General features: G+C 48.7%; 9 protein-coding genes across 9 annotated transcripts; 6 read left to right on the top strand and 3 right to left on the bottom strand.

Annotated features, from left to right (window-relative positions):
* Nucleotides 1-6,336: 6,336 nt before the first annotated feature.
* Nucleotides 6,337-9,462, top strand: FSST1_003375 (DNA-directed DNA polymerase; the record flags this gene model as incomplete). The annotated part of the gene is made up of 2 exons (XM_083229451.1): nt 6,337-7,408; nt 7,454-9,462. 2 exons carry the CDS (start codon nt 6,337-6,339, stop codon nt 9,460-9,462), a joined length of 3,081 nt encoding a protein of 1,026 aa, XP_083086805.1.
* A 433-nt stretch (nt 9,463-9,895) lies between these two features.
* On the bottom strand, nt 9,896-10,934 carry FSST1_003374 (proteasome core particle subunit alpha 7; the record flags this gene model as incomplete). Its single annotated transcript, XM_083229450.1, has 3 exons — nt 9,896-10,558; nt 10,613-10,837; nt 10,932-10,934. 3 exons carry the CDS (start codon nt 10,932-10,934, stop codon nt 9,896-9,898), a joined length of 891 nt encoding a protein of 296 aa, XP_083086804.1.
* Nucleotides 10,935-13,282: 2,348 nt separating this feature from the next.
* FSST1_003373 (uncharacterized protein) lies at nt 13,283-14,062 on the top strand (the record flags this gene model as incomplete). Its single annotated transcript, XM_083229449.1, has 1 exon — nt 13,283-14,062. The coding sequence occupies one exon, from the start codon at nt 13,283-13,285 to the stop codon at nt 14,060-14,062; it is 780 nt and encodes a 259-aa protein (XP_083086803.1).
* Nucleotides 14,063-14,667: 605 nt separating this feature from the next.
* Nucleotides 14,668-15,980, bottom strand: FSST1_003372 (GTPase-activating protein RNA1; the record flags this gene model as incomplete). The annotated part of the gene is made up of 2 exons (XM_083229448.1): nt 14,668-15,735; nt 15,789-15,980. 2 exons carry the CDS (start codon nt 15,978-15,980, stop codon nt 14,668-14,670), a joined length of 1,260 nt encoding a protein of 419 aa, XP_083086802.1.
* Nucleotides 15,981-16,220: 240 nt separating this feature from the next.
* On the top strand, nt 16,221-16,424 carry FSST1_003371 (uncharacterized protein; the record flags this gene model as incomplete). The annotated part of the gene is made up of 1 exon (XM_083229447.1): nt 16,221-16,424. One exon carries the CDS (start codon nt 16,221-16,223, stop codon nt 16,422-16,424), a length of 204 nt encoding a protein of 67 aa, XP_083086801.1.
* Nucleotides 16,425-16,546: 122 nt separating this feature from the next.
* On the top strand, nt 16,547-17,851 carry FSST1_003370 (ubiquinol--cytochrome-c reductase catalytic subunit CYT1; the record flags this gene model as incomplete). Its single annotated transcript, XM_083229446.1, has 4 exons — nt 16,547-16,621; nt 16,771-16,928; nt 17,058-17,120; nt 17,179-17,851. 4 exons carry the CDS (start codon nt 16,547-16,549, stop codon nt 17,849-17,851), a joined length of 969 nt encoding a protein of 322 aa, XP_083086800.1.
* Nucleotides 17,852-18,909: 1,058 nt separating this feature from the next.
* Nucleotides 18,910-19,569, top strand: FSST1_003369 (uncharacterized protein; the record flags this gene model as incomplete). Its single annotated transcript, XM_083229445.1, has 1 exon — nt 18,910-19,569. The coding sequence occupies one exon, from the start codon at nt 18,910-18,912 to the stop codon at nt 19,567-19,569; it is 660 nt and encodes a 219-aa protein (XP_083086799.1).
* Nucleotides 19,570-20,005: 436 nt separating this feature from the next.
* FSST1_003368 (proteasome regulatory particle base subunit RPT1) lies at nt 20,006-21,491 on the bottom strand (the record flags this gene model as incomplete). Its single annotated transcript, XM_083229443.1, has 4 exons — nt 20,006-21,118; nt 21,166-21,280; nt 21,337-21,428; nt 21,489-21,491. 4 exons carry the CDS (start codon nt 21,489-21,491, stop codon nt 20,006-20,008), a joined length of 1,323 nt encoding a protein of 440 aa, XP_083086798.1.
* Nucleotides 21,492-21,964: 473 nt separating this feature from the next.
* Nucleotides 21,965-23,737, top strand: FSST1_003367 (chaperonin-containing T-complex subunit CCT4; the record flags this gene model as incomplete). Its single annotated transcript, XM_083229442.1, has 4 exons — nt 21,965-22,027; nt 22,083-22,134; nt 22,188-22,843; nt 22,895-23,737. 4 exons carry the CDS (start codon nt 21,965-21,967, stop codon nt 23,735-23,737), a joined length of 1,614 nt encoding a protein of 537 aa, XP_083086797.1.
* Nucleotides 23,738-24,711: the final 974 nt, after the last annotated feature.

Genomic DNA, 24,711 nt, shown 5'->3' with positions numbered 1-24,711 from the left:
AACCTCGAGGTTTTAGCTACTCAGTCTAGGCTGACTCAATTGCCGGGAACCGCATGGCTTAGCCTGGTCCTTTTCCCCTCCTCTCGAAACAAAAAAGCACTGATGCGATATCCATTATCGTTAGGTCAACTGCAGTTAGTCTGGCTGTGGGCGTCACTCTACAGTCGTCTCAAAGCACTGCCTCCGCTGCCAAGCTGATACTATTGTTGCTGACACTGCGGCAACCTCTTTCAAGGTTTACCAGGGTCACTCCCTGTCAATGGGGGTCATATGGTGCATCTACGGAGTAGCCCTAGGCGGGGGCGAGAAGGGAAGAAAGAAGGAAGAGGAGAAGAAAGAACTGGCGCTTTTTGATGACAACTGCCATGATTTTGAGATTGAGACTTGTATTGTATTATCAATCTTTTAAATATTATAATTTAGTGGAATGCAGAATGAATACTGAATATTGAATACATATCTGCTGCGTATTATGATGTGATTATGAAATCAGTTGTGGTGTGGAAAAGAAACTCCAAAACCTTGGTAACAAAACATCAGCAACAAACTACCAACTGACGTTAGCTCCAACCGTCAACCGCGTTTTTTTCTCGAGTCTGACGCGATTTTTCGAAAATCAATGTTTACTTTGAGCCATTTTGGGTAATGAGCTGTGTTCCCAGTTTCAACTTCACCTCACTCTCCCCCACCAGACGAGGAGTAACTAGGGGAGTCAGGTCAGTCAAGTCAGCGTCGCTCGGTTGCATCGCTTCGCTTCGCTTCGCATTGCATTGCATTGTTCGTACCTGGAAAGTGCAGCGGCTCCGTCCTTGTGACTATGATGATCCAGCGACTCAGCTTGCAGAAAACCCTAGTCACTTTTGTCGTATCAGCAAGCATCCATATCAATCCATCAGGATCGGAAACAGAAACATCCAGCTCGTCAGCCCAGATTTTGTATGTACGCGAATCTCAAGTTTCAAAGGCCTGTTCAATTAATCATTTTTGTCTTTTTTTCTATAAGGCTGTGAGTGTATATAATAGATATGAAACCACGAACTATCGTCAGTTGGTACCCGCTAGTCAGTCCATTGAACTAACCAACCTGAAATACCCGTAGTCCTGCAACGGTTACGAACATGTCTCCATCATCCCAGGTGGAGTTAATATGCAAATCGTTATGTTTTCTGCCTCACTTCCTTGGATTGAGAGTCTTAGCTTGACGGGCGGGCGAGACGGATAGAATGCCTAATGGCTCCGTGAAGCAACCGTCCAAGAGTTCGTCTCCTTCTCCAGAAGCCTTGGTCACAGTGTCCCGCATTTTGAAGTTTTTGCTGTCGCTAGAGACTCTCTACTAGAGAGTCAGCTCAGGCTCTAGAGTCAACGGCGTGTTGTTAGCGATATTTCGATGACGAGAGGTTACGCTACACCACGCTATCTATTCGTTCAGCTATCCTCAACCGCCTTAGTGGGAGTACCGTACGTACCGAGAAGTGGCAGGTTTTGCTTTATTCATCCGGGCAATTCAAGATCGCCAATCTCGATTTCGTTGTCTCAACTTGCTCTCAATTCAGATGTTCAAGGTCGGAGATTTTTATCCTGTTCTTGGTGGCGTTAAGATGAAAGTATCTTTTGGACATGATCAACAACAACAACAGCTGGAACCCAGGTTTACCTAGTTTCTTGACGGTTGGTTGATTGAGTTTACAGAGTATGGACAGGCCTACTAGACACAGAACGCTGATTGATATTGACAGCGGGATTTAACAAACTTGACAGCCTCGTAAGCACCTGAAAAACTCCCTGTATTTGATCTTCTTTCACTGGGACTTCCTGGCCAGAATGGACACGGCCCCAGGAGTCTCAAGTAGGCCATATCGTCGATCCACGACCTTAAATCCCGATCTCCCCTTCTGGCACCGTCTGAGATTCGACGTCATTCTTGGCCGAGGCCGTCTTTTTCTCTGATTAAAACATCGTCATCGCACAAGGGTTGTTTGGTTTATGAGTGTATGTTTTATATTATAACCTGGCAGGTCACCACATTTACGGTACATACGGTCAGTTACGTTTGTTACTGACCCTAACAACAGGCGTTGCGCACGTACTGCCGCTGGGAGTAAAGCCTGTATTTGTAGTTATCGCATTCCTTGCAGAGGCTCGTGTCTTCTAAAAGTGGTCAAGTTGTGCGTCACAAACTTTCAATTGAGAAGCTTTTGCCTGACTAGCTAGACGCGACTGCAAAGCAGGCTATGAGTAGAACTTTTCTTATCTATGACCGATAGAATTGTTTACTCTGCTACTATATAGAGTCAAGTGTTGACCATCTCCCCAGAGACGAATTGCAACTACTGCATGCATTGCAGCGTGCATAGGTAGGTAGCATAGCATAGAAAGGCGAGAGAGAGGTTCCACGCCAAAGAGTGAGCTGCAGCTAACCTCACCTAAGCTACCTGCAGTGCATGCATGGTACATGGTATCTAAAACTAATTTATCAGAGACAGCCAATCGCTGGCCTGGATTGGGGTTCTTTGGTTTCCTGGCTCGTCAGCTAATGCGGGATGGACCACGAGTTGAGCTCCACCACGTCACCCCTCCATCCCTTTAGCCAGGGCCTAAAAATTCCCTGAAGCCTGCCCGTACAGGACCTATTCAGCGCGAAACGTCTTCTGACTGTCGAATGAGGGGTAAACTTTCCATGACAAAATGGCCGTGGATGGTGTGATGTGATTGATATAACCATGTGCAGGATTCTTGTTTTAGAATTGACCAGGGCAGAGAAACAGCTTTAGCCCACTTGAACCCGTAAAGCTTACCCTGCTGTTCTGCTGCGGCGTGGGTTCCTAATTCGTGGGGTAATAAATTGGCACCCGCCTCCCAAAGTAAACAAATCCAACACGTCCTCGCGTCTACCCGTTCTTCTTCAGCGGATCACGAACGCGGCATCACGTGAATTTTCTTCGCGTCAAATTGGTGGGTCTCAGGATAATGGCATTAACGACATGTTGATTTGATATATCAGTGCATCAATACCAATTTTTGATACGTCAATTCGTTGGTCGCCAAACATTTATCTTGAGCTAATACTGATGTTTGCTCCAAGAAAATTCAATAATATCATACGTTACAACCTTGATCTTGGTTCAGCTGGTGGGTTATTCTGGAAGACTTATTTGAAGTAAGCAACTTGATGAATGTAACAATGAACGTGCTGTGCATCAAGCATAACATTCATTCTACATCCATCAACTTGGCCATTGCTTTCTTTTATACAGAATCCACATTCGGAATGCATGCCCGTTGAACATGTCGTTCGTTATGCGATATCACGTGCTCCTTCTCCTTACTTTAACTCTTGTCTTCAACTCCCTACCTACTCTTATTAGCTGGCCCACACTGCCGGGATTGCGGAGGGTCTAGAGAGGCTCTAATGAACCAAGTACTGACGGTATGTATCAAATCTACGATCCATCTCTAATTTTTTTTCTTTGGTGCTTTCGACGTGTCAGATGAATTAAAAGAAGTAGCTTATTTAATCTTTCTAGACGCCCTCTTTCTCCCTTGACTGGTGTCGCTTGGCGACTCTTGATGTAGTTTCTTTTTTCCTTAAACAGTTCAAGCCAACTCTTGTCTCTCATCTTCTCTCTTCTCTTCTCTTCCGGCTTTACCGACTCCTTCTTGCTTTGGCCTGTCCTTGTCGCTTCTGAACCCAGGCTCTCCCCAGCTCCAGTTCCATCCTAGAGGTAAACTGTTGCTCTGGAGATCTACGCTTGAGTAACTAACCATGGTACGGCGCGGTACGCGCATCGACCAGTCTTCGCGTCTCTGTCTACTTTGTACTAAGACCTCTGCATGTGCCAACATACTCATTTCCCGGGACTGGGTTGTTGGTTACGCTGGCTCCCAAGTGAGGCTGTAGAACTTCTTTGACTTTCAGACTTAGACATAGCAGCATTATATTATATGTCTTGTTATGACGGTCTACCGCATACCATCACTTCCAAGTATCTGGTCGCCTATTCAAGGTCAATTCAACACGTCGCTGATATTAAACAATGTCATCACTTATCTCCCGACTAATTTGTGCTCTTAATTGAAATGCGTAGCATGATTGATATCTTAAACATTCAACATTCCATGTCGCCATGGTCTTCCAACAGAGGCTTGAACAGATCACTGCACAATCTTATACATGTGTCTTTCATCAATGACCTACATAATCCTGGTACAATTTGTACATGGCATATAATGCTACTTGATACATGCGCACACGTCTAAATCATTTACTATGTACACAAATTGTTTCTCCTAGCTTCCTCCTGGGGTCTGTGTCTCCCTTCCCTCCCTTGTGAGGCTTGAGCACAAACATGGTCCCTTATGTCGTACCAACGGATGAACACGTCGGATAGTACTACGCACTGAGCTTACAGGTCGCTTTGCCCATTAGCTTCGTCGCGGATAACGACAAGCGCAAAGATTTTTACAGACGATGTGGGCATCGCAATATGTCTAGTAGGCTTGATCATTAACTATTCGACGCAGCTACTCGCAACGCAGCATAGGCTGTATCCAGTGCGTTGTTGTAGTTAGTAAGAGCTGCTTTACTACCAGCGTAGAGACCGCGTGGATCTTGGTGTGTTACACTCCCTTGGATGTCTTTGATAGCCTCATGCTGTGCTAGATAGTAAGCACATGTACAAGTTGAACGATAATGAATGATCTACAAGCTTCCGTTTCCACAACAACGTCAATTATACAGAGCACAGCCATAATAGCATAGGGGTCAAAGTAAAGATTGGATTTTAATGTTTGCTTCGCCTTGTTGTCGGTAGTCATGATCAAATTTAGCTTATTTGACCTGGGGTCTGACAGCTTCCCTAAACGTCCCAGCTGCTTTTTGCCATAAGCGAAACTCTAGCCTGATAAAAGCAAACTGTTGTTCGAAACAACGTCTCGAATCGAACAGGGTTGGATACGCAATGATGGGGATTGGATGAGATCTGACCATCTCACCTTGCGCAATCACAATCACTGTAGTAACTCGCCTCAACTCAGCAACCTGTCATCGAAACCTACAGGGCCTGGGTTCAGCGGATGTAACATCCATACAAAGTACGTACAACACTTCAGCCTTCAGCGTTCATGCGTCAACTTCCATGCTAGTTCGTTAATAACCAGGCCTGGCCTGGCTGGCTGGAAAGGCCCCAAGTTAGTCAAGGCGGCGGCGGCGTTGCGTTGGTGGCTTTCCTTTTTCGCTTCCTTGAGGGTATCGGGTATACTCCATGGCCTTGGCCAGGGCTCCGCAACCAAAGGACCGATCTACGGAAATTATATGTCAAAACTTTTTATCGGGAAAACGTTAAAGCACAGCGGTTGCCTGTGAGATTCATGCTATTGGTGACTTTTTGCGATTCACGTACAGCGTCAAAACTCAGGGACACCAAACCCCAACTCCGCAATAGGAGCTCCCATCCTGGTACGGGGTAATAGCATGTAATAGTGACAGAGCCAAGAACGACGACATAAGGCGTGGCTTGAAAAAAAAAACTAAAACTGACATTTGATAATTATCACCGGGTACAATTTCTATTCCACGACAAGACAAGACCCTCATAAGGGGTTCGTTGGTTGAGTGATGATACACGTGCACTGTTCATGACTTTTCTTTTGCAACTTGGGTTGTAATTAAGGGGAAGATAAATGACTGCTATCAATGGACTTGAGATACTCCTGAACGTGGCAAAACTCCTATTGTCAAACAATTGTCAAGTGTCATGATGAAACCGCCATATCTGGCGTCTTTCGCACCATCCGTTATTTCTTGTGTAGATCATATTCCTAGTCCAATTGATCTGAATCTTCAGCCCATTGGCATGAATATTTCTTAGATGCTGCGTGCCAGTATTATGCTAAACCAGAGTGAAACATAAACATCGAAGTAGAGGTCAGCTTGACTTGTCAATTCCTTGTGTTCACGAAATCCTTTGAGTCGTTGTGATACAGCCTGGCATAGGGTAGTCTAAGATGTTCAAACTTTGGGAATGCCTTGTTGGTCCTTTAGTGAGCTTATAGGCCAGCTTTTAGACACACAAAGGTTGAGAACAACCTCATCAATAGCCTCTAGCTTTAAGATAAGCCTGCAATGATCTATCTCTACTTTACAAGAAATTGTTCTTCTCTTGAATCCTACGATATACAACTACGTCAGTTGGTGGGGTTCAGCAACTTTTTGGCGGTGACAGTTGGCAGAATCTCACAATCCCTGTGATTTTTCTGCAAAAGGTAGGCATCGCGAAAAAGATCGATGAACCAAGCAAATTTGCGCCTCCATCATCCACAACTCCCACACAATTAAAAATGGGCAGCAAAAGAAAGCGCGGCGCCAAAGAGGGCACCAACAGCCTACAGAACCCTCAAAAGCGTACAAAGAACGAAACCGATCCGTCAACGAATGGCGCTAGCAAGAAGAACAAGACCAAGTCCAAGACCGCGAGCTCGACCAAGACCAAGCCGACCCTCGTCAAGGCCCTCTTCGTGGAGTCACCAATTGGCGAAGATCGCAAGAGAGAGGCTGAGCTCTATGAGCTGCTAGGCAGCGAAGACCCCGATGATCGCATCGAGGCGGCCGATTGCATTGTTGCCAGTTTGTTGGGCACTGATGGAGAGGGCGTTTCTAGTGCCATTCTGCGACGGCATCTGGATCGCCGCCTGTTCCGTGGACTCGCAAGTGGTCGCAATGCGTCCAGACTCGGATTCAGCTTGGTTTTGACAGAGATTCTCGGACAATTGTTTGGAGAGAAGGCGCTCGCCGAATCGAATTACCCGGACCTCGACTTCGACACCGTCCTCGAGATCTTGAACGAGAAGATCCAGGTCATTGGAAATATCCCAGGACAGGAAGAACGAGACCACTTCTTTGGTCAGGTTTTCGGTCTTATGGCTTTCGCCCAAGCTGGAATTCTTTTCCACGACATCTCGAGATGGAATACAGTTCTGGAACTTCTTCTGAAGCTCGCGGCCAAGAAGGTCTGGCTTCGCTCTCAGTGTGGCTGGGTCATTGTTCAAGCTATCGAGCATATGAACAAAAAGCAAGCCGAAACTACTCTGGAGAAGATTGCAGAAGCGAACCTGGCCAAGACCCCCGAAGGTGTGGCTGTCTGGCTCGTTACTCTCTCCCGGTTCCCCGACCTCAAGGTGAAGCCTTGGCACGATCCTCTTTCCAAGAAGTCCTTCGGTGACCTTGCTGCAGTTCTTCGAGAAAGCTTTCAGGACTTTTCCAAGGACCTGCCCGAGCGTGGACAGAAGAACAAGCAGGCAAGCTGGACCGCCCAGTTGCACTATGTTTGGGATATTCTTCTGGCCCACTACGTCAAGGAAGGAGAGCCCAAGGCCGAAGAGTTCCAACAGTTCTGGGCTCGTGTAGTGGATGGTGAGTTTGAACGTCATTTTAACACCAGCAGCTAACATGTACAAGACTCCCTATTTGCCAAAAGCGCCACCGAGGGCCAGAAGTTCAAGGGATTCATGGTATTCCAAAAGATGTTGGAAGCACTTGTCAGCCTCCCCAACCATCTTGAGGGCCTGTTCAGCAAGAACCTTACCCTTTGCCTCATGAATCAAGCTGCCAAGGAGGATCGATACCTGCATCGAGCAGCGATTAAGGCCCTCAAGTCTATCGAGTCAACAATTTCAACACATCCCCCGACACTTATACCTATTCTGAACAGTCTGCTCGGCCAGAATGGCGCCTACAACTTCGACCAACGAACCAACACCAAGACGATCGATCATATCCTGCAGAACGTATCCGAGGAGACTGGCAAAGAGGTCATCAGTATTATCCAGAAGCCTATTAGTACCATCGACCAGCAAGAGACAGCACAAGCTACATCCACCCTTAGAGTTTACGTCGACTACCTATCAAAGACCCTCAATGCCTCGGCTTCAACTACGTCTGGAAAGATCCAACAAAAGGTCTTCTCCGCTGCCCTGCAAGAGCTTTCCCAGCTTGCATACTCTCAGCCTAAGAATATTCCAGCAGACGCTCTGACGGAGGGTGTTCGCGAGCTTTGCCGAACTCGCCTCGAGTCTTCATTTGCCAAGGTCAGCCGAAGAACCGAAGACTACGGCACACTATGCCTTGCCGTGTCTGCTATCGACCCCGACTCAGTGGCAATGTCCGAGGAGATTAGCGAGGCCGTCCGGAACGCTCTGTCAAGAATGCAGAAACTGCTTAAGCGTAAGGCAGCAGATGGCAACGAGAAGAGTCTTTTCCAGGCCCTAGCAATGCTGCACGCTGTGTCTGTCTTCCAACTATACAACGAGGATCCAGACGCTATGGAAGTTCTCAACGATCTTGCTCAGTACTCAGACCGTCTCAAGAAGGGCAAGTCTGCGGAGAGTGAGGCTGGTACGTCAGAGTTTCTCGTCGAGATTCTGCTATCATTTGTCGCACGACCCTCATCTCTTATGCGTCAAGTTTCCCAGCAAGTATTCGATGCCTTCACACCACAAATCTCAGCCGGCGGTCTGGAGCTCCTGACTACACCCCTCTCATCCAACGAAAGCACAAAGGGTCAAAAGGAGTTGTTCAACACTGGAGAGGATGAGATGGAAGTTGACGAGGACGAGGAGGACGAAGAGGGAACAGACGCGGACGAAGAAGATAACTCGGATATTGAGATTGACTCGGATGTTGAGTTTATTGATATGAACGAGACGAATGATGAAAGCGGAGACGAAGATGAAGACGAGGATGAAGATGATGATGATAAGAACGAGGGTGAGTTTGACAAGCCGGAAGAGTTGGACAACGCCCTCGAGAAGCTTCTCAATAGCCACCGCCTAGACAAGGACGTAGAGGCTGAGTCTTCGGAATCAGAAGGTGACATGTCCGACTCTGAAATGTTCGCCATCGACGAGCAGCTTGCCGCAGCCATCAAGCCTCGTATCCAGGACCGAACAAACGACTCCAAGAAGCAGAAGAAGGAGGCCAAGCAGTCAGTTGTTAACTTCAAGCATCGCATCCTTGATCTCCTCGACATCTACGTTCGCAACGAGCCTCTCAGCCCTCTAGCCTTCCCCCTCCTACCGCCCCTCCTTAGTCTGATGCGCACCACTAGCACGAAGCCTCTTGCTTCCCGCGCATGCGACATCATCCTCAACTACCAAAAGGCTTTGAAGAAGGCTCGCAGCAACCGCGAGAAGATCGAGATTCCCGATAGAGATGGTCTGCTAGGCGTATTGCTCGAGATCCATGAAGCTGTCGGGCAGGACAACGCACACGCATATGCAAAGGCCTGCAGTGCGGCAAGTCTCATCGTTGTGTCAGCACTGTTCGCTGTCGAAAAAGACAATATCAAAGATGTGATCGGCGTGTACGCCAAAACATGGGAGACCTGGGTGCTTCGCGAGACTAAGCCTCAGTCGTCTTTCTTCCTTGACTGGTACAACTGGTCTCAAAACACAGCCTCCCAGGCTTAATATATGTGAATAGATAATGCCAATGACATATGAGTCGATGGAGAAGCAAAACCATAGACAGTTTCTTTTGAGTTGAATATAAAAATAGAACAATGTATCTGAACCCGTCTACAATTTGAAGCTTGATAACTTTCCTGACACATCAGCAGCAATCAACTGCAGCATTATGTAACAGGATTCGAGGCGAATTGATGTGTAGGCATAAGTTACTAATATAATTAATCGACTGGCCTTTGTTACAAAGTACAGCAAATTTCTGGACCTGCCGGACCTGCAAACCTTCTCTCCCTTCACACTCGCGTATAGACAGCACGTTTGAGCTTCAGGCATCCCGCAAGTAGTTCGGAAGCCTGCAGATGAACCATTAAATTCTATGAATTCGTCATCATGATAGTACAAGTGCCTTAATTTTTGTTCTTGACACAATTGCTCTCTAATCCTCCATCTTGTCGTCGTCCTTAGCGTCCTCATCATCATCGTCATCGTCGTCGTCGTCATCCTCATCCTCGGCCTTTGCTAATCGCTCAGCCTCTTCCCGCAGCTCCTTTGGCACCTCAACATGCCGTCCCTTGGTAGGACCATCAGGTCCGCTGATCCAGGTCATCTCGAGCTCAAAGTCCTTGTCCTTGTTGTCCTTCTGCGCAATGTAGATGATGCGCGCCGCCTGCTTCACAGCATCCTCTAGAGACATGTTGCCGGCGGGTAAGTCGAGCTTCTCGAGCTCAGCCTTGGCGACCTGTCGGCCCTTGCCTGTGGCCGCTCCGTAGTAACCCCAGTACATTCCGCTGGGCTCAATCATGTAAAGGAAGGGACCACCGTGCTTGCCCGTAACCTTGCCGCCAGCTCCAACCTTGGGTCCTGATCCCACCTCGCCATCGACTGGGGTATCCTCGGGGGTGTCGTAGCCGCCCAGGATGGCGGTGATGCCGAATGGTCGAACTGATCCGTACATGGTGTAGGCTTGGAGGTAGCCACCCATGCGGCTGGCAAGATTGGATGTGGGAATGGGGGTCTTGAAGTTCTGTCGCCAGCTCTGGGCCTCGTCACGGGCTCGGTCGACGAAGTGACGTCCATCGGGAACCATACCAGATGATACCTGATAAGATTAGTAAAGGCTGAGCGTAGGAGTTGTAGAAGGTCAATGACATACAGCACCGACGTGGCTATCGACTGTAGCAATGCGCTTGTTGGCACCGGGTTTTAGGAGCTTGGATGAGACGACCTTTTCAATAGCTAGGACGACACCGTCCTTAGCTCGAATGCCGATCGAAGTACCGCCGCTCTCTACTGCCTTGACTGCATATTCGACCTGGAAGTTTCGTCCATCAGGGGAGAAGATGGAGTTGAGCAAATCGTAACCCGTGCCTATCGACGTCTATATAAAGAGACAAGCTAGGTCAGCACTTGAAGCTATCCCTCGATGACGACAAGCATGCTTGCTTGGCCGAGTGTGCAATTAATTAGCTTACCATGATGAATGATTTATCTGTTCAGTTTGATAGAGTGTAGTTCGGCAGTGGGAAGAGATCGGGCGGGAATTGGTAACGAGGAGGGGAGCTGTGTTGTCGGGATGTTTGCGATGGCGTTGGTTTGGAGCTTCCTTCACCTAGGCAGCCTGGAGCTGCGTGTTGCAGTTGACCAGGCGGTACGCTGCAAGGCTGGGGATATTGATGCCTGAGGTGTTAAGATATGACCTCCACTGCCACAGATCGAGCGCCACACCAGAGCACAGCCTCGGGGGATGTGGTATGTAGAGGACGGACGGGAGTGGCTGTGGAAGGATCCATTAGCTCCCTCCCAACCTAACTACCCCTCAGGGTATCAGAAAAATTGACCGCTGGAAGCATAAGAGACGAAAATAATGAGACATCTTATGCTTCTTAGGGTATAGTTCTTAGACTACTTATTTTTATACCCTAAGACTTAGGAGGCCATTTTTTCTGCTACCCAGTAGCTACCTACCTACTAAGGTAGGTACTAGACTAGTGATTGATCTGCTTGCTCCCCTGTAGGAGAAGTTTAGGGACTTGAATGTCTAGAACCGTACATCCCTGGAGAGTTTAGCCTCAAGTCTCGGTATTGAACCGATGGAATGCCATGTGTTTTGGGTGGTGTTGACAGTTTCAGCTTAAGTTTTGTCACATATTTTTCTTATTAGGTTATGCTATGACGGCTTCAACCAATTATTTATTTTCAGTGAACATTCAAAAGGTCATAAAATGTGACTAAAAAGAAAACCTACTGAAATGGACCTAATGTTAGCATCAAGACCCAACTCTGGAGCACGCCGTTCAGTTCGCATGCCTCTCTCGTTAGGCAGGTAATAAAAGTTCACCTACCTACCGTCGAACATTGAGGAGCCACTAACTAACCACTTACTGCGTAACCGTTCTTGCTGGTTAGCGGTGAGTTTGAGGTTGGTTGAGGCCTAATGATAGTGTAATGGGATAGCACTTGGAATTTTTCTCATTTGCCTGGAACCACGACTCTGGATTGAGATAAATAGAACAGCACAGTTCACATAAATGAACCACGTCAAAGCAGATGATTCGGAAACGGAATGCAAATGCAGCAAAAACAACCATGTCGGCGTTGAACTAAAGCATAGCAGAGCAATTAGTGTGTGACGGTCGCCGTGTGGCACAGGCTTATTGGGTCACGCCAGGTCAATAAGACATGGGTTAAAGCTGTTGGAATCAAAATCCTTTTGCGTGAAGACGTGAATGAGGCGAGTGAATATGATTCATGCTTTCTTGATATGGAAGAGATGTACTAGATATAATATGGAGAGTTTTGCAAGAGACGAAGATCAAAACGAAAGATGATGTATAAAATTGTTGAGATGGTGTACTACAGAAATTGATGCTGTCATAAGGGTCATCATGTGCCTCTGTCAGTCGGTTCCATGGATGGATGGAAGTGTCTTTACTGCGTCATGACGGGCCTGGAAAGGTGCCTGAATTCACTGGGAATGCCACTGTCATTGTCCCTGCCGGTTCTGCAGTGTCCCGGGCACGTTTCATCCATCCACCACTTATCCATTGCCCCTCCATCATTTTTTTGGTAGCAATATCCCCCGCGATTCACTTCAAGGTATTTTTGAATCTTCACGTCAACAACAGAATCCTTTTATCTTTTTCGATTTCATTCCAATAAATACAAAGAAGCCTTTCTTTCCCTTATCCAGCCTCGAATTTCTCTGAATCACCGCATAAACCGCCTCACAAAAGGTCGTCTCAGGCGTGCTCATCTCCCCACTAACGTTAACCATATCACCCCGTGTGCTCCCTGCAACCCGACCCAATGATCCACCGCTCTTAGACAAACCCCTCCAAGCCCGTCAAGGCCTAACCCAAGGGTCCTTTGAGCAAAGAACAAGGGACGAACTCCCTTTTAAATATTCATCTTCTCCTCCAAAAGACTCGTCGAGTTTTCTTTGACTACTACTTTCCATAAGCTTAGTTTAGCTGCCAAATATAAAAAAAGAAAGAACAAGAACATCTTCCTTTGCCCGCCTGCGCATGATCCCGAGTCACCTCCGTACAACAATATATCGCTCCCTTCCGCCACCCCAACCAGGTATTGCATCATACACATCGACCTGATATTCACAGGAAACACCAAAGAATCTCCTGGAGTTTGATTCTGCTGCTGATGTGCTCTGATATTTCCATCTACAACAACAAATTGCTGTGCTCCTGACTACTACTACGTCGACACTCCCTCTTAACTAAACCACCTTGGTACCTATCATGTTCCCCCCGACTAAATGTTGTGCGATAAAGGCTAACAAACCTCTAGATACCAAAGAAAACCCGCCATGGCATTCTCTCAGCAAGACATGCACTCACAAGATGAGCTTGCTGCTCTCCTGGCTCGCAACTTGACCTTTAACCCGATTCCCGAGCCTGCACTTGTGCCTCAGGAGGCGCCCAAAGCAGAATTTGTTGAGCCTATCATCTACACCTCCGTTCATTACACACACTCTGCCCATATTGCACAAGCAGCTCAGCACCAGGAAATTCCTCGTCGATCTTCAGAGCCACCCCAGACTCAAGCACCAAGTGTCGAAGCCATCCTGATGCACCATGGCGTCAACCCAGCTACACTTACTCCTTCACAACTCCAGCTTTTCAAGGTTGCTGAGCCTGCCCAGCAGGAGCGACTCATCGAACTTTGGAATATCTGCCCCCCTGGAAACGGCGGCGATATCCCTGCTCTTGCATGGAGCAGCACTACTGTTGAGAACGAGGAGCAACTAGCCCGCATCCGCTACGATAGACTGTCTCAGCAACACCAGGTTATGAGTTTGGACGGCACACAAGTCCAAACAAATGACGGTAGATGGGTCAGCCAGCAAGAACCTGAGATGGAGCCATACATGGCCTCCGGCTACGAAGAGCTTATGCGAAGAGAGCGAGAGCGAGAGGCTCGAGACTCTCAGCCCAGAAGCACCTATGGACTCTACTCTCAAGCTACCGACCCGGTTTACATGGGTCCCGACTATGCTCGTGAGCAACAGCTGCTGGCGATGGCATCTCAATATGGCGCTTGCCAGGGGTTCCGAGCACCTGAGATGGACACGATGGATGTCATGTAAATGGTCAACACTTCTACTATGCTGAGAAACAGAACAGAACAGCACTGATTTTTAATCCCAGTCACTCAAGTCAGGAGACGAAGACTGGGGTTAGCTTTTCGGGCGATGTATGAGCTGCACGCGCTTCTAAGCGCACAGGGAGGCAATGAGAGACGAAGGCATGAACGACCAGATACTGTATGGAATTTACTACTTTTTGTATGGGCATTAGGATGGATGAATTTATCACAAGAAACTCGCTTTTAAGTTAAAGAAAACGGATCAGATGGCGTTAGAGGAATTTTAGCTTTCAATTGGCAAACTATTTCACTCCTACTCTGCTCCAAACAATTGGACCTTTCTAATCGTTGGCAGGCTTCATTACTCATGGCACGCATTGTACGAAATTTGACCTCACTGAAGCGTCTCATTCTATATATCTAAAACACACATACGCCTTTTCTTCGATTGCTGAACCTTGACATCTGGTTTCTCAATCCGTAGTCTACTTTGTCTTATTTCCGGCTCAATCAGTTCATCCAGGTTGTTGTAAAGGGGGTATCAAATTTCCATTTAAGCCTTGTGAAGTGAATTGTCATCATCGTGCAGTTCATATATATCCATGTCTAGATCTCAGTCTTCTCCAGCTTCTTTGCCAACTCATCCACCTCCTTGTCCTTGACAGGGATGACGGGCTCCTCCTGAGCCTCCTCGGCCTCCTTGACCAGTTTCTCAGCACGCTCCTCGGGCTCGACATCCTCCTCCTCTTCGTCCTCCTCTTCCTCGGCGTCGCTGTCGGGCTCCTCAAGCTCGTCGAGCTCGTCAACACCCCAGTCATCTTCGTTAACGATATCGCCAGCGAACTTCTCCTTGCGCTCTTCGAGGAGCTCCTGGAGGAGGATGATTGACTCATCGTCCTCAGTGAGGATGTTGCCGTTGATCTCGATGCGCTTCAGGGCGGGCAAACCGTCCTTGACAGCAGTGGCGAAAGCCTTAATACCCTTGGCAGGGATTTCGTTATATTGTAGTCGCAGGATCTCGAGCTTGTTGTTCTTGCCCTTAGCCAGAGCGGTGGCTACGAGAATACCACCCTTGGGTCCCAGCAAAGAGTCACCAACGCCGAGCTCTTGAATAGAGGCCCAGTTAGAAACGACCTTAGCCAAGGCTCTGGCGCCAGTGACGGTAAAGGTGTTATCTTGCAAGTCAAGAACCTTGAGCTCAGAGGCGTGGCTGAGACCCTCAGTCAGAAGGTGAGAGACACCCTCCTGTCGGATACCGTTCTGAACCATTTTGATCGTCTTGATCTTGTTGTGCAGGCTGTAAGCCTTTGCCCAGGCTGTCATACTTCCGTTCTCCAATCGGTTGCGACCGCAAATAACAGTCTCAAGATCGGGAACCTCCTTTCCTTCCTTTCGGGCGGCCTCCTTCTTGCCGTGAAGCTCGGACAGGGCATCGGCAATGAGAATACCAGCATGAGGACCCATGCCGTTGTTGTTCAGGTACAGGTGCTGAAGGGGAACGTGTGCGGAAAGGAATGCCACGAGAGGCGCTTGGACGTTCAAGCCGAATGCGTTGTCGTTGAGGTTGACAGTGTTGAGCTTAGGGAGGTTGAGGACGGAGGTCAGGAGGGAGGAGATAGCGTCGGGGATTTCGCTCAGGAGTCGGCCGGTGAAGATGTCGGCAAAGTTGGCGATCTGGAGTAAAGTGTGAGCTGCCTGGTGACATGTTTGAAAAGAAATATACATACACGAAGGTTCTTCTTTGTCGCGAGAACCTCACCCAGGCGCTGACAAGCGCCAACACCTAGGGTGTTGCCCAAAATGCGAACCTCCTCGACATCTTGAGATCGAAGAGGGGCAATGTGAGCCTCGATATCCTCAGCAGTGTCGAGCTTGAGACCCTTTCCCTCGAGGGAAAACACCTTGTTGGAGGAAACCATTCTATAAGAAAGAAAAGGAAGGAGCGAATAGCTATGAAGGAAAGAGGAAAACTGTTTTGTTTCCAAACCCAAAGAAAAAAAAGTTGAAGTTTGATGCGAAAGAATGTTGAAGTTTGGTGTGAATATGAATTCAGTCCAAGGTGGGGGTGGGGCAGCAAACAGAATTAGGCAGTAAATGAATAACCCGATTTGGTTTGAGTAGAGGCCCCTGGTTGGCATTTTTTGCAATTTCCCATCACTATGGGTAGCCGAGCTGGCGCCAGTAGGGACTGCTGGGTCATGCAGATTGTCGAACCCGACTTTAACCCGGGTGTCGGAAAAATTTGGAAGGCTCACCAGCGGAAGTCACCTGGCCGCTCAGCCGAGCAAGGCCAGAGTGCAAGAACACGTGACTCTGATCTGATCCGCATCCAATCAGCGGCGGCTTATTGGAACGCTCGATAGGATTTTGTCTGATGCTACTAATGATCTCTGCTTGAGCCCTTTTGTCCTCCGACTCCGAGAACGACCTCCCCATCTCGCCGCCTCACATTCGATCGCAGCAGTGACGGTCTAGCTCGCCCATAATGTTTGCTAGGTCGTGTTTGCGCTCGACGCGCACCCTCAATGGCCTTCGCAATGGCCCTTCCGCTATCGCCAAGGTATGGCACGATTCTACCACCTCTGCCAACGAGCTTCCCGTTTGCCGAGATATCATCATCACGAACCTCGACACGCCGCAACCACGCCAATCGCATTACAATTCGCCTCAATTGTCTGTACAAGATTGCTGACTGTCTTTTCTTTGCAGCGTGCCGCTTCCTCAAGCGCCAACGCCGCCGGTGATGCCACTGCCACCCGACTGAACCTGGCCGCCGCCGCCTCGACCACTCTCGCCCTCGGCTCCATGGCCTGGTACTACCATCTTTATGGACCTGTGGCTTTTGCCATGACTCCCGCTGAGGAGGGGTACGTTATCCCCTGGTTATCGGTTGCTGTGTTTCTATGTTGTCACTATTTGAATGATGAGGCATAAATCCAGCCTATCGATGATTCGCACGGTCATTGCATCACCAGTCACTAACAGTATCAATATAGTCTTCACCCTACCAAGTACCCTTGGGTCCACAACCAGATGTTCAAGACCTTCGACCACCAGGCGTAAGATGCCACCGATCTTGCTTTACACGCCATGCCGAATTACTGACACCCCTTGTAGTCTTCGCCGTGGTTTCCAGGTCTACCAGGAGGTCTGCCAGTCCTGCCACTCCCTTAGCCGAGTCCCCTACCGAACTCTCGTCGGTTCCATCTTGACCGTTGACGAGGCCAAGGCCCTTGCCGAGGAGAACGAGTACCCCGGTGAGCCTGATGAGCAGGGCGAGATCCAGATGCGTCCCGGAAAGCTGGCCGACTACATGCTTCCCCCTTACAAGAACGAGGAGGCTGCCCGATTTGCCAACAACGGTGCCCTGCCCCCGGATCTGTCTCTCATTATCAAGGCCCGTCACGGTGGCTGTGACTACATCTTCAGCTTGCTCACTGGTTACCCCGAGGAGGCTCCCGCTGGTGTCCAGGTCGCCCCCGGCATGAACTTCAACCCTTACTTCCCCGGTACCGGTATCGCCATGGCTCGTGTCCTTTACGATGGTCTCGTCGAGTACGAGGATGGAACTCCCGCCACTACCTCTCAGATGGCCAAGGACGTCGTCGAGTTCCTTAACTGGGCTGCCGAGCCTGAGATGGACGACCGAAAGCGAATGGGTATGAAGGTTCTGGTTGTCTCTGCCTCCCTGTGGGCTGTCAGTGTCTGGGTCAAGCGATACAAGTGGGCCTGGCTGAAGTCCCGAAAGATCGCCTATGACCCTCCCAAGGAGGTCAAGGTCCGCCGTTAAACAGGCAAGATCTCAAAATCTCATATGTATACTAGTCGCCCCTAGAGCAGCTCCTTTGTCGGCGGTGGCGGGTATAAAAGAAGTTTGGTTGTGGAATGGAATGAAGTTTGGAAGTGGATGTTAGAGTGTAAATCAGATGAATCGTTCAATACCTTCTTATTCGACAGTACTTATGCTGGAAGTCTCGCGGGGGGGGGATTGGTGAAATATGTGAACCTCGACGTACCAGATTGGACGTATATAATGACTTGCTGCAGCATCCTTGGAATCACTCGAGTCTCCTTTGTTGATTTAATATTGGTTCAATGAGACCACAGTAGAGGTCTTCCTATTCTTTTCTATGCTGGGTCATGATCAAGTCTCAGATAGTCTGTATTAAACAAGAGAAAGTAATGGATGAACAGTATGCCACGACATGTACGATACAGTGGTTGGTGAAATCCTGTAGTAATATTGTCTTGGGCGATTTAATCTTTAGATTTATGAAACCCCGCCTCCACCATGACCGTAGTTGATGTACTATCATAAATTTCTTCTTTAAGAGTAAAATGATCCCTTTCCAGACAGAAAAACGTTGTCTTGTGGCTAAGTGTATCCCAGCTATATGCGATTGAATCATTCGTTCACGATCAAACGTTCACGATGCAATCCAGGGTGTGGCAACCTATGCTTGATTCCAGTAGACTCCCTAAGCCGGCCCGTCCATGCCTCCGTCACTTTCATTGGCAGATATGTATTCAGCTAGCGCCACAATATGAACGTCCACCTGCCGAAGTAGGAACCACTTTTCTCGAGGTTGTAGCGGCAGGTGTCTGCCTTGGTGACCGGGCAGTAACCGTCCCTCTCAACCACTCTCCTTCAATTCTGTTCAACTCTCTATTTACTCCTCTCACCTCCCTGCTTCCAACCTCGGGTCATTTCATAAGCCATTCTGCCATTTTAGTACAAACAACTCCTCCCACCAATAATTTCGTTCCCTAAGTCTCTTACCTTCATAATAAGTCTGTTTTGCCGCGCCGTGCATGTTCAAAAGCAGCACTGGCAAAAAGCACCTCACAATGCCCTTCGTTGGAGAAGACAACCACTCAGGACGCAAGCGAAGATACAGCGATGATGATGACGAGCGGCCATTATACTCGACATATCCCTCGGGAGACTCCATGGATATTTACTATCGCAAACAACGGCCAGAACTTCCACTCAGAAAGGTTCTTCCTATGACAAAGAAACCCCGTATGATCAACGACGATATTCTTGACGCGGACGATACAAGCACTTCTCCCCGAAATCGGCGTTTATCGCAGCCCAAGACGCTACAAGTTCAGCCCGTCACTAAGAACCGGGTCACAAACGCTCTTGCTCCATGCCACATCTGCCACCGCAGACCGACCAAAAAAACACACCTCGACTCTTTTGCTGACTGCCAAGGCTGTGGGGAGCGTACTTGCTTTGTATGCCTTCGCGAATGTCACGGATGGAATATGGATGGTGGTTCTGGAGTTTCGGAGCAAGAAATGCTTTCAAGGTCTTTCCACATGGATGATGTGGACGATGAACCACAGCACAATGTCACTGCAAAGGACGGACAACAACAATCGAGCCAAGGATGGAAGGCTGTTGGGCACCAGGCTGTGGTATGCAGCCGCTGCTGTATTGAACGAGGCACAGAAGGAGACGTAACATGCTTGGGCTGCTTCTCTCGGATGGAAGGTTCATGATTTAGAACAAGTACGACATACATGGCGTTTGTTACGGATAATGATTATTTGTCACGCGTGCGCCGGGCGCGTATCTTCGTTGCCATACAGGAGGCTCGAGCCGAGGATATTGATTTTGAATGGGAAAAACCAGACGGCATGGAATACTGGCATAGCATTGTTATATGATGGATGGTAATGAATGGTGTTTCGGGCAAAGGGCCTTGAAGGCCTCCCTTTTTTGACGTATTTGGGTTTTATTATAGCGTTAGGTAGACTTGATTAAGATCATAGCAATTCGAAAACTACGACTTGTAGTAACATTGTATAACAGTTCATTCAAGGGAAGTGTCTTTCAGAAGCAATTTCATTCATTGTGACGTTCCAAGTTCCGCCATCTAATTGCCCTCTAATCATACACCGCATTAAATTACACCTCTCGCTATGGTGAACATATCTAGTTGTACTGCATGTACGTCGCTGTGGAGTTGAACTTGAGGTTGCCCTTAATAACCTTGTCTACTGCGCTGAGGAAATCCTTCTCCGAGGCAACCTTTCTCCTGGCGCGGATGGCATACATACCGGCTTCAGTGCACACACTGCGCAGCTCAGCACCAGTTGCGTTGGGGCAGAGACGTGAGATGAGCTCCCATCGGATGTCTCGCTCAACAGACATGGACTTTGCGTGGATGCGGAGAATGTTGGCACGGCCTTCGAGATCAGGCAATGAGAACTCGATCTTTCGATCGATACGTCCAGGTCGCATCAGGGCAGGATCCAATGTCGAGGGTCTGTTGGTCGCGAACATGACCTTGATGTTTCCTCGGGCGTCGAAACCGTCAAGCTGGGTAATAAGCTCAAGCATAGTACGTTGAACTTCATTGTCTCCACCAGCACCGTCGTCAAATCGGGCACCACCAATGGCATCAATTTCATCAAAGAAGATAATGCAAGCCTTCTTTGTCCGAGCCATCTCGAACAATTCTCTGACCATCCTGGCACCCTCGCCGACGTACTTCTGGACCAACTCACTACCAATAACTCGGATAAAGGTAGCGTCTGTTCGGTTGGCAACAGCTCGTGCACAAAGAGTCTTTCCGGTTCCTGGAGGGCCGTAGAGCAGAGCACCCTTGGGAGGGTCGATACCGAGGTTCACAAAACGCTCGGGGGACAGTAGAGGCATCTCCACGACTTCTCTCAGCTTTTCGACCTGCTCCTTGCAACCACCAACATCGCCGTAGGTGACGTCAGGCTTCTCCTCCACGGTCATCATCGTTACGCTCGCGTCGATCTTGGGCGGCAGCGGAAGCATGATCTGGTACTTGTTCCTATCGACACCGACCCGCATGCCCTCCTCGATATCCGTAGGGCTGACTCGTTCTCCAAGTTGTACGACAAACTTTGCGATCTGTTTGACGTTGATGACATACTTGCTCTTGGACTCATCGCCCTTCTCGTCAGCGATAATCTTCGTACAGCGAGCTACCTGGAAGGGCTGCTCTTCGGACATTCGTTGGCGATCGGCAGCGATATCCCATAGATGCGGTGGCGCAAGTCCTGTGTCGGATTCCTATCAAGATTAATATGGCATACTGATTTAAGCATGATGGATCCAACCTTGACCCCAATCTTCTCATCGACGCTTTGTTGTTTCTCCTTGATTTGCTTTTCAAGCTTCTTGATAGATGTTCCGTAAGGCGCGGCACCGTAGGTCTTGAGGACCTGGATATCCCTGGTAGCAAGTTAGTTGACCAGTCGCATTGCTGTTGTAGATAAAGCGATTCGTACTCGTCTGTTAGAGGTGTGATCTTCTTCTCTTCTACCTCATCGTCGGCAAAAGTCTTCTGGTACTTCTCCCAGTTTGAGCCGGTTGCGGAAGGCTGGGGCAGGTGTTAGTATGGTACGGTACACAGTCGAGCTTCCATGGCACGCCAACTGACCATGATGAAATCCGCAAGTCTCCTATCGTCTAAAAATTCTGCAAGTATAAGATTTTGTGATATCTGGGAGTGTGGGCGGTGACGAGATATCTATGTGGGAGAATGAGAGTCGAATTGTCGATGCTGGAGCCGTAGTTGTTTGGAGTTGGAGGTGTCACCGAAGGCCTTCCGTAATCTGTGAGTTGCCTTGAGCGAGCTTGGAGCACGGACCCACGCAATTGGTAGTGGCTGCTGGCAGAGGCAACGCAGCACTAGACCCTCTAACCTTTCGAAGGCTAGCTCAAGGAACCCCTCGGAGCTGGATGATCTGTACCCCCGATCCAAAATTTCTAAGTTGGCAATTGTATGGCGGAGTAGGGCAGCCTAGGGGAGGTGGGACATCTCCAAGAAGTTCAGCCGTGTTTCCTTCAAAGCCCCGCCATCAACATCACTTCTTTACTTTGAGGATTCAAGCGACCGCTAATTTATTCTCAAAAATGTCTGCACCGGCCGTGGCTTCTGCATCTGCAGCAGGTGCTTCCAGCAATGCTACTTTTCGTGTATGGACAGCTTGAATCAAGCTCTTGAGCTTCACCCCGCTAACTGTATGGACAGGATAAGGAGAAGCCCATGGCGGTGCGTTCCTCCAACATCGTCGCTGCCCGAGGTATGGCGCTTTCGATCCAACAACAAACTTCAACTAGGCTAACGATTGCATAGCCGTCGCCGATGCCGTCAGAACTTCCCTCGGTCCTCGAGGTATGGATAAAATGATTCGAGGTGGAAAGGGCGAAACTATCATCACCAACGATGGAAACACTATGTTGAAGAGCATGGCTGTCATGCATCCCACAGCAAAGATGCTTGTCAACCTTTCCGGTGCTCAGGATGTCGAGGCTGGTGACGGAACAACCTCTGTCGTCGTCATTTGTGGCAGTCTGCTCGGTGCTGCTGACCGACTTCTCTCCAAGGGTATTCACCCTTCCGTTATTTCGGAGTCGTTCCAAAGAGCTGCCGCCGCTGCCGTGGAGGTTCTTCACGATATGTCCCTCCCTATTACCCTTAGCGACACTTCTTCGCTTCTTCAAGCCGCCAACACATCTCTGTCATCCAAGATCGTGTCACAATATTCGAACCTGCTCGGACCCATGGCGGTGAACTCGGTCACAAAGACTATCGACCTGAAGACTGCCGACAACGTTGATCTTAAGAACATCCGAATTGTCAAGCGAGTTGGTGGAACGATCGAGGATAGTGAGCTTGTCGACGGTTTGGTCCTTACTCAGCCTGCCCTCAAGAACGCTGGTGGTCCTGCTCGTATGGAGAAGGCTCGAATTGGTCTCATCCAGTTCCAGTTGAGCCCTCCCAAGCCCGATGTAAGTTTTATTACACCCAGCCAGCTATGAATTTTTACTTACGACCTACAGATGGAGAACACCATTCAGGTCAACGACTACCGACAGATGGACAAGATCGTCAAGGAGGAGCGATTATACCTTCTCAACATGGCCAAGAAGATTAAGAAGGCCAAGTGTAACGTCCTGTTTATCCAAAAGTCTATCCTACGAGATGCCGTCAACGACCTATCGCTACACTTCTTGGCCAAGCTTGGCATCCTCGCAGTCAAGGATATTGAGCGTGATGAGGTCGAGTTCATCTGCAAGTCTACTGGTTGCAAGCCCATTGCCGACATTGACTCTTTCACCGAGGATAAGCTGGGATATGCTGATTTGGTTGAGGAGGTCCAGTCTTCCGGATCGCGCATGATCAAGGTTACCGGTACCAAGTCTGTCGGCAAGACTGTCTCCGTCGTTGTTCGAGGTGCCAATTCTTTGATTCTGGAGGAGGCCGAGCGAAGTCTGCACGATGCTCTCTGTGTTGTACGATGTCTGGTCAAGAAGAAGGCCCTCATTGCTGGTGGTGGTGCCCCTGAGATCGAGATTGCGGCACAGCTCTCCAAGCAAGCGCGTAGCTTGACAGGTACTGAGGCCATTTGCTGGAAGGCCTTTGCGGACGCTCTTGAGGTTATCCCCACCACACTGGCCGAGAACGCTGGTTTGAACAGCATCAAGGTTGTCACAGAACTGCGACACCGCCACGAGATGGGCGACAAGAACGCCGGTGTTAGTATTAAGTCGGGAGGTGTCAACACCAACATCTCCAAGGAGAATGTCTTGCAACCTCTCCTCGTGAGCACAAGCGCGATCGAGCTGGCGGCCGAGACTGTCAAGATGATTCTGAGGATAGACGACATTGCTTTGACCCGATAGAGTGAGATATCCCCTCAGCAGGATCTGCCTTGGGTTGTATGAAAATACCAAAATGGGTTCTGAGTCTGCTATAAAAGTATTGAGCCATATAGACTGGGTCAATGACACCCATAATTGACATATGTGATGACAACTTCCTTTTTGCTCTGGTATATACATTTTGTAGATGACTATTGGATAACTGCTTATAGTGCCTCGAGACCAATGAGAATATGCGGATTTGCTTCTCAGTGGTTCCTCACGTCAGAGCTTGTAGTTGGTGCTCGATAGCTCACAATAATCAAATAATTAGGAGAAAGGCAGCGAGACATTATTGGTAGCAGAATGTCTGTAGAGAAGGCGCTGGAGTTGACAATGGCAGTAGTGATGCTTGAGTTGCAGCGTTGAAACTGATCGACTTCAAAGTTACACAGACCACGGTGTCTATATAAATGGGGATAAAGACCTGAAACTCTTAACGCCAAGATGGCCGAGTGGTTTAAGGCGCTGCATTTAAGTATTTCCTATTTCTAGGTTATCCTGCAGTATCGAGAGATGCCTGGGTTCGAACCCCAGTCTTGGCAATCTTCTTTTTGGCTTTTGTGCCTTTTTATATATCTGCTCATGGGCAATATCTGCCTATGAAGAAGTATGTCGTGTCGAGAGGGTGGCAAGTGCGCACAGAGAGAAAAGTGGTGATGACTTCACAAACCGAGCAACCAAGACGGGGATGGGAGGTTCGAAGTATATATGCACTAGTTTTCATAGTCGATGATACCGCTGGCCGATCTGGGTGTGTACAGGATCCGATTATACCCTCGAGAATAATTCAAGTGACAGCAGTGCTATGCCCAACATAGGAGACTATGGCATTTTTGGTGTATGTGGAATCCCCTTGATGTACATTGTAGTCATCCCCCAGTAGTTGGCAAGCTGATGCACGTCTCCCACCATTGCGATCTGTACTGGTAGGCAGCAGGTAGGACATGTCTGCA

The sequence above is a fragment of the Fusarium sambucinum genome, chromosome I (assembly GCF_050947815.1).
Source record: "Fusarium sambucinum isolate potato_lamoka chromosome I, whole genome shotgun sequence".
NCBI classification, from domain to species: domain Eukaryota; kingdom Fungi; phylum Ascomycota; class Sordariomycetes; order Hypocreales; family Nectriaceae; genus Fusarium; species Fusarium sambucinum.
This window is presented reverse-complemented; position numbering and strand designations above follow the sequence as displayed.